At 37.6% G+C, this 7,500-nt stretch overlaps 1 protein-coding gene across 1 annotated transcript; it reads right to left on the bottom strand.

Annotated features, from left to right (window-relative positions):
• Positions 1-6,331: 6,331 nt before the first annotated feature.
• Positions 6,332-6,809, bottom strand: LOC105478022 (large ribosomal subunit protein eL32-like). Its single transcript, XM_071100269.1, has one exon. The coding sequence runs from the start codon at positions 6,777-6,779 to the stop codon at positions 6,372-6,374; it is 408 nt and encodes a 135-aa protein (XP_070956370.1). The 5' UTR covers positions 6,780-6,809; the 3' UTR covers positions 6,332-6,371.
• Between the last annotated feature and the right edge of the window lie 691 nt (positions 6,810-7,500).

The following is a 7,500-nucleotide window of genomic DNA, read 5'->3' as shown; positions in this document are numbered from 1 at the left end:
GGCCATTTGTATATCTTCTTTTGAGAACTGTCTATTCGTGTCCTTAGCCCACTTTTTGATGGGATTGTTTTTTTCTTACTGATTTGTTTGAGTTTGTTGTAGATTCTGGATATTAGTTTTCTGTCAGATGTACAGATTGTAAAGATTTTCTCCCACTCTGTGGGTTGTGTGTTTACTCTGCTGACTGTTTCTTTTGCTGTGTAAAAGCTCTTCAGTTTAATTAAGTCCCAGCTATTTATCTTTGTTTTTATTGCATTGCTCTTGGGTTCTTGGTCATGAAATCCTTTGTAGAAGCGTTTTCCCAGTTATCTTCTGGAATTTTTATAGTTTCAGGTCTCATGTTTAAGCCCTTAATCCGTCTTGAGTTGATTTTTGTATAAGTTGAGAGATGAAGATCCAGTTTCATTCTCTTAGGTGTGGGTAGCCAATTGTCCCAGCACCATTTGTTGAAAATGGTGTCTTTCCCCACTTTATGTTTTTGTTTGCTTCGTTGAATTGGCTGTTAAGTATTTGGGTTTATTTCTGGGTACTCTGTTTTGTTCCTTTGGTCTATGTGCCTATTTTTATACCAGTACCACACTCTTTTGGTGACTATGGCCTTAAAGTATAGTTTGAAATCAGGTAGTGTGATGCCTCTAGATTTGTTCTTTTTGCTTTGTCTTCCTTTGGCTATGCAGGCTCTTTTTTGGTTCCATATGAATTTTAGAATTTTTTTTTTCTAATTCTATGAAGAATGATGGTGGTATTTTGATGGAGATTGCATTGAATTTGTAAATTGCTTTTGGCAGTATGGTCATTTTCACAATATTGGGATTCTACCCATCCATTAGCATGGGATGTGTTTCTATTTGTGTCATCTATGATTCCTTTCAACAATGTTTTGTAGTTTTCCTTGTAGAGGTCTTTCAACTCCTTGATTAAGTATATTCCTAAGTGTTTTATTTTTATTTTTTGCAGCTATTGTAAAATTCTTGATTCAATTCTCCACTTGGTCACTGTTGGTGTATAGAAGAGCTACTAATTGGTATACATTAATCTTGCATCTGGAAACTCTGTTGAATTCTTTTATCAGTTCTAGGAGCTTTCTAGAGGAGTCTTTCAGGTTTTCAAGGTAAACGATCATATTGTCAGCAAACAGTGACAGCTTAACTTCCTCCTTACCAATTTGGATGCCCTTTTATTTCTTTCTTTGTCTGATTGCTCTGGCTAGGACTTTTAGTACTGTGTCGAAGAGGAGTGGTGAGAGTAGGTATTCTTGTCTTGTTCCAGTTCTTAAAGAAAATGCTTTCAACTTTTCCCCATTCAGTATTATGTTGGCTGTGGGTTTGTCATAAATGGCTTTGATTACGTTGAGATATGTCCCTTGTATGCCAATTTAGCTGAGGGTTTTAATCATAAAGCAATGTTGGATTTTGTTGAATGCTTTTTCTGCATCTATTGAGATGATTATGTGATTTTTGTTTTTAATTCTTTTTATGTGGTGTATCACATTTATTGTCTTGCATGTGTTAAACCATCCCTGCATCCCAGGTATGACACCCGCTTGATCTTGGTAAATTCTCTTTTTGATATGTTGCTGGGTTTGGTTAGCTAGTATTTTGTTAAGGATTTTAGCATCTATATTCATCAAGGATATGTCTGTAGTTTTCTTTTTTGGTTATGTCCTTTCCTGGTTTTGGTATTAGGGTGATGCTGGCTTCATAGAATGAATTTGGGTGGGTTCCTTCTTTCTCTATCTTGTGGAATAATGTCAAAAGTATTGGCACCAATTCTTCTTTGAATCTCTGGTAGAATTCTGCTGTGAATCTGTCTGGTCCTGGACTTTTTTTGTTGGTAATTTTTAAATTACTATTTCAATCTTGCTGCTTGTTATTGGTCTCTTCAGGGTATCTAAGTCTTCTGATTTAATCTGGGAGGGTTGTATCTTTCCAGGAATTTATTCATCTCTTGTAGGTTTTCTAGTTCATGTGCATAAAGGTGTTCACAGTAGCCTTGAATGATCTTTGTATATCAGTAGTGTCAGTTGTAATATGTCCTGTTTAATTTCTTAATGAGGTTATTTGAATTTTCTCTCTTCTTTTCATGATTAATCTTGCTAATGGTCTATCAATTTTATTTATCTTTTCAAAGAACCAGCTTCTTGTTTCATTTATCTTGTATTTTCCTTGTTTTGATTTCATTTATTTCTACTCTGATCTTGGTTATTTCCATTTTTCTGCTGGATTTGGGTTTGGTTTATTCTTGTTTCTCTAGTTCCTTGAGGTGTGACCTTAGAATATCAGTTTGTGCTCTTTCAGTCTTTTAGATATAGGCGTTTAGGGCTATGAATTTTCCTCTTAGCACCACCTTTGCTGTATCCCAGAGGTTTTGATAGGTTGTGGTGTTATTGTTGTTCAGTTTGAATAATTTTTAAATTTCCATCTTGATATCATTTTTGATGCAGTGCTCATTCAGGAGCAAGTTATTTAATTTCCATGTATTTGCATGGTTTTGAAGGTCCCTTTTGGAGTTGATTTCCAGTTTTATTCCACTGTGGTCTGAGAGAGTTCTTGATATAATTTCAATTTTTAAAAATTTATTGATACTCATGACCTATCATATGGTCTATCTTGGAGAAAATTCCATGTGCTATTGAAAGAATGTGTATTCTGCAATTGTTGGATGAAACGTTCTGTTATGGATGAATATATCTGTTAAGTCCATTTGTTCCAAGTTATAGTTTAAATCTATTGTTTCTTTTTTGACTTTCTGTCTTGCTGACCTGTCTAGTGCTGTCAGTAGAGTACTGGAGTATTGAAACCCACCACTATTATTGTTTTGCTGTCTGTCTCATTTCTTAGGTCTATTAGTAATTGTTTTATAAATTTAGGAGCTCGAGTGTTAGGTGCATATATGTTTAGGATTGTGATGTTTTCTGGTTGAACATGGTCTTTTACCATTATATGATGTCCCTATTTATCTCTTTTAACTGCTATTGCTTTAAAGTTTGTTTTGTCTGATATAAGAATAGCTACCCCTGCTTGCTTTAGGTGCTCATTTGTATGAAATACCCTTTTCCACCCCCTTTACTTTAAGTTTCTGTGAGTACTTATGTGTTAGGTGAGTCTCTTGAATGCAGCAGATAGTTGGCTGGTGAGTTCTTATACATTCTGCAGTTCTCTGTCTTTTAAGTGGAGCATTTATGCCATTTACTTCCTTTTTGTGTGTGTGTGTGTTTCTTTTTTTTTGAGTCTTTTTTTTTTAAATTATACTTTAAGTTCTAGGGTACATGTGCATAACATGCAGGTTTGTTACATATATATACTTGTGCCATATTGGTGTGCTGCACCCATCAACTCGTCATTTACATCAGGTATAACTCCCATTGCAATCCCTCCCCCCTCCCACCTCCCCATGATAGGCCCCGGTGTGTGATGTTCCCCTTCCCGAGTCCAAGTGATCTCATTGTTCAGTTCCCACCTATGAGTGACAACATGCGGTGTTTGGTTTTCTGTTCTTGTGATAGTTTGCTAAGAATGATGGTTTCCAGCTGCATCCATGTCTCTACAAAGGACACAAACTCATCCTTTTTTATGGCTGCATAGTATTCCATGGTGTATATGTGCCACATTTTCTTAATCCAGTCTGTCACTGATGGACATTTGGGTTGATTCCAAGTCTTTGCTATTGTGAATAGTGCTGCAATAAACATACATGTGCATGTGTCTTTATAGCAGCATGATTTATAATCCTTTGGGTATATACCCAGTAATGGGATGGCTGGGTCATATGATACTTCTAGTTCTAGATCCTTGAGGAATCGCCACACTGTTTTCCACAATGGTTGAACTAGTTTACAATCCCACCAACAGTGTAAAAGTGTTCCTATTTCTCCACATCCTCTCCAGCACCTGTTGTTTCCTGATTTTTTAATGATTGCCATTCTAAGTGGTGTGAGATGGTATCTCATTGTGGTTTTGATTTGCATTTCTCTGATGGCCAGTGATGATGAACATTTTTTCATGTGTCTGTTGGCTGTATGAATGTCCTCTTTTGAGAAATGTCTGTTCATATCCTTTGCCCACTTTTTGATGGGGTTGTTTGTTTTTTTCTTGTAAATTTGTTTGAGTTCTTTGTAGGTTCTGAATATTAGCCCTTTGTCTGATTAGTAGATTACAAAAATTTTCTCCCATTCTGTAGGTTGCCTGTTCACTCTGATGGTAGTTTGTTTTGCTGTGTAGAAGCTCTATAGTTTAATTAGATCCCATTTTTCAATTTTGGCTTTTGTTGCCATTGCTTTTGGTGTTTTAGACATGAAGTCCTTGCCCATGCCTATGTCCTGAATGGTATTACCTAGGTTTTCTTCTAGGGTTTTTATGGTATTAGGTCTAACATTTAAGTCTCTAATCCATCTTGAATTAATTTTTGTATAAGGAGTAAGGAAAGGATCCAGTTTCAGCTTTCTACTTATGGCTAGCCAATTTTCCCAGCACCATTTATTAAATAGGGAATCCTTTCCCCATTTCTTGTGTCTCTCAGGTTTGTCAAAGATCAGATGGCTGTAGATATGTGGTGTTACTTCTGAGGACTCTGTTCTGTTCCATTGGTCTATATTGTTTTGGTACCAGTACCATGCTGTTTTGGTTACTGTAGCCTTGTAGTATAGTTTGAAGTCAGGTAGCGTGATGCCTCCAGCTTTGTTCTTTTGACTTAGGATTGTCTTGGAGATGCGGGCTCTTTTTTGGTTCCATATGAACTTTAAAGCAGTTTTTTCCAATTCTGTGAAGAAACTCATTGGTAGCTTGATGGGGATGGCATTGAATCTATAAATAACCTTGGGCAGTATGGCCATTTTCACAATATTGTTTCTTCGTGTCCATGAGCATGGTATGTTCTTCCATTTGTTTATGTCCTCTTTTATTTCACTGAGCAGTGGTTTGTAGTTCTCCTTGAAGAGGTCCTTTACATCCCTTGTAAGTTGGATTCCTAGGTATTTTATTTTCTTTGAAGCAATTGTGAATGGAAGTTCATTCCTGATTTGGCTCTCTGTTTGTCTGTTACTGGTGTATAAGAATGTTTGTGATTTTTGCACATTAATTTTGTATCCTGAGATTTGCTGAAGGTGCTTATCAGCTTAAGGAGATTTTAGGCTGAGACAATGGGGTTTTCTAAATATACAATCATGTCATCTGCAAACAGGGACAATTTGACTTCTTCTTTTCCTAACTGAATACCCTTGATTTGTTTCTCTTGCCTGATTGCCCTAACCAGAACTTCCAACACTATGTTGAATAGGAGTGGTGAGAGAGGGCATCCCTGTCTTGTGCCAGTTTTCAAAGGGAATTTTTCCAGTTTTTGCCCATTCAGTATGATATTGGCTGTGGGTTTGTCATAAATAGCTCTTATTATTTTGAGATACGTTCCATCAATACCGAATTTATTGAGAGTTTTTAGCATGAAGGGCTGTTGAATGTTGTCAAAGGCCTTTTCTGCATCTATTGAAATAATCATGTGGTTTTTGTCTTTGGTTCTGTTTATATGCTGGCTTACGTTTATTGATTTGCGTATGTTGAAGCAGCCTTGCATCCCAGGGATGAAGCCCACTTGATCATGGTGGATAAGCTTTTTGATGTGCTGCTGCATCTGGTTTGCCAGTATTTTACTGAGGATTTTTGCATTGATGTTCATCAGGGATATTGGTCTAAAATTCTCTTTTTTTGTTGTGTCTCTGCCAGGCTTTGGTATCAGGATGATGTTGGCCTCATAAAATGAGTTAGGGAGGATTCCCTGTTTTTCTATTGATTGGAATAGTTTCAGAAGGAATGGTACCAACTCCTCCTTGTACCTCTGATAGAATTCAGCTGTGAATCCATCTGGTCCTGGACTATTTTTGGTTGGTAGGCTATTAATTATTGCCTCAATTTCAGAGCCTGCTATTGGTCTATTCAGGGATTCAGCTTCTTCCTGGTTTAGTCTTGGGAGAGTGTAAGTGTCCAGGAAAGTATCCATTTCTTCTAGATTTTGTAGTTTATTTGCGTAGAGGTGTTTATAGTATTCTCTGATGGTAGTTTGTATTTCTGTGGGGTCAGTGGTGATATCCCCTTTATCATTTTTTATTGCATCTATTTGATTCTTCTCTCTTTTCTTCTGTATTAGTCTTGCTAGCGGTCTATCAATTTTGTTGATCTTTTCAAAAAACCAACTGCTGGATTCATTGATATTTTGGAGGGTTTTTTGTGTCTCTATCTCCTTGAGTTCTGCTCTGATCTTAGTTATTTCTTGCCTTCTGCTAGCTTTTGAATGTGTTTGCTCTTGCTTCTCTAGTTCTTTTTTTTTTTTTTTTTTTTGCAGTTTTTACATTTATTTAAACAGAAAACGTGCACACGAGCTGTCTACTCATTTTCTTCACTGCGCAGCCTGGCATTGGCGTTGGTGACTCTGATGGCCAGCTGGGCAGCTCTTTCCATGATGGCTTTGCGGTTCTTGGAGGAAATATGGTGAGCAATCTCGACACAGTAAGATTTGTTGCACATCAGCAGCACTTCCAGCTCCTTGACGTTGTGGACCAGGAACTTCTGGAAGCCACTGGGCAGCATGTGCTTTGTTTTTTTGGTGCTCCCATAACCAATGTTGGGCATCAAGATCTGGCCCTTGAATCTTCTACGAACCCTGTTGTCAATGCCTCTGGGTTTCCGCCAGTTATGCTTAATTTTGACATATCGGTCTGACTGGTGCCGGATGAACTTCTTGGTTCTTTTTTTGACGATCTTAGGCTTCACAAGGGGTGTGAGGGCGGCCATGATGCCGAGGAGGAGATGGCTGCCACCTCCGTAGGCAGCACTGAGGAAGAGAGAAGGGCTCTAGTTCTTTTAATTGTGATGTTAGAGTGTCAATTTTAGATCTTTCCTGTATTCTCTTGTGGGCATTTAGTGCTATAAATTTCCCTCTACACACTGCTTTAAATGTGTCCCAGAGATTCTGGTATGTTGTATCTTTGTTCTCATTGGTTTCAAAGAACATCTTTATTTCTGCCTTCATTTCGTTGTGTACCCAGTAGTCATTCAGGAGCAGGTTGTTCAGTTTCCATGTAGTTGAGCAGTTTTGATTGAGTTTCTTAGTCCTGAGTTCTAGTTTGATTGCACTGTGGTCTGAGAGACAGTTTGTTATAACTTCTGTTCTTGTACATTTGCTGAGGAGTGCTTTACTTCCAATTATATGGTCAGTTTTGGAATAAGTGTGATGTGGTGCTGAGAAGAATGTATATTCTGTTGATTTGGGGTGGAGAGTTCTGTAGATGTCTATTAGGTCTGCTTCCTACAGAGATAAGTTCAATTCCTGGATATCCTTGTTAACTTTCTGTCTCGTTGATCTGTCTAATGTTGACAGTGGGGTGTTGAAGTCTCCCATTATTATTGTATGGGAGTCTAAGTCTCTTTGTAAGTCTCTAAGGACTTGCTTTATGAATCTGGGTGCTCCTGTATTGGGTGCATATATATTTAGAATAGTTAGCTCTTCCTGTTG

This window comes from Macaca nemestrina, chromosome 7 (assembly GCF_043159975.1).
Source record: "Macaca nemestrina isolate mMacNem1 chromosome 7, mMacNem.hap1, whole genome shotgun sequence".
NCBI lineage: Eukaryota > Metazoa > Chordata > Mammalia > Primates > Cercopithecidae > Macaca > Macaca nemestrina.
This window is presented reverse-complemented; position numbering and strand designations above follow the sequence as displayed.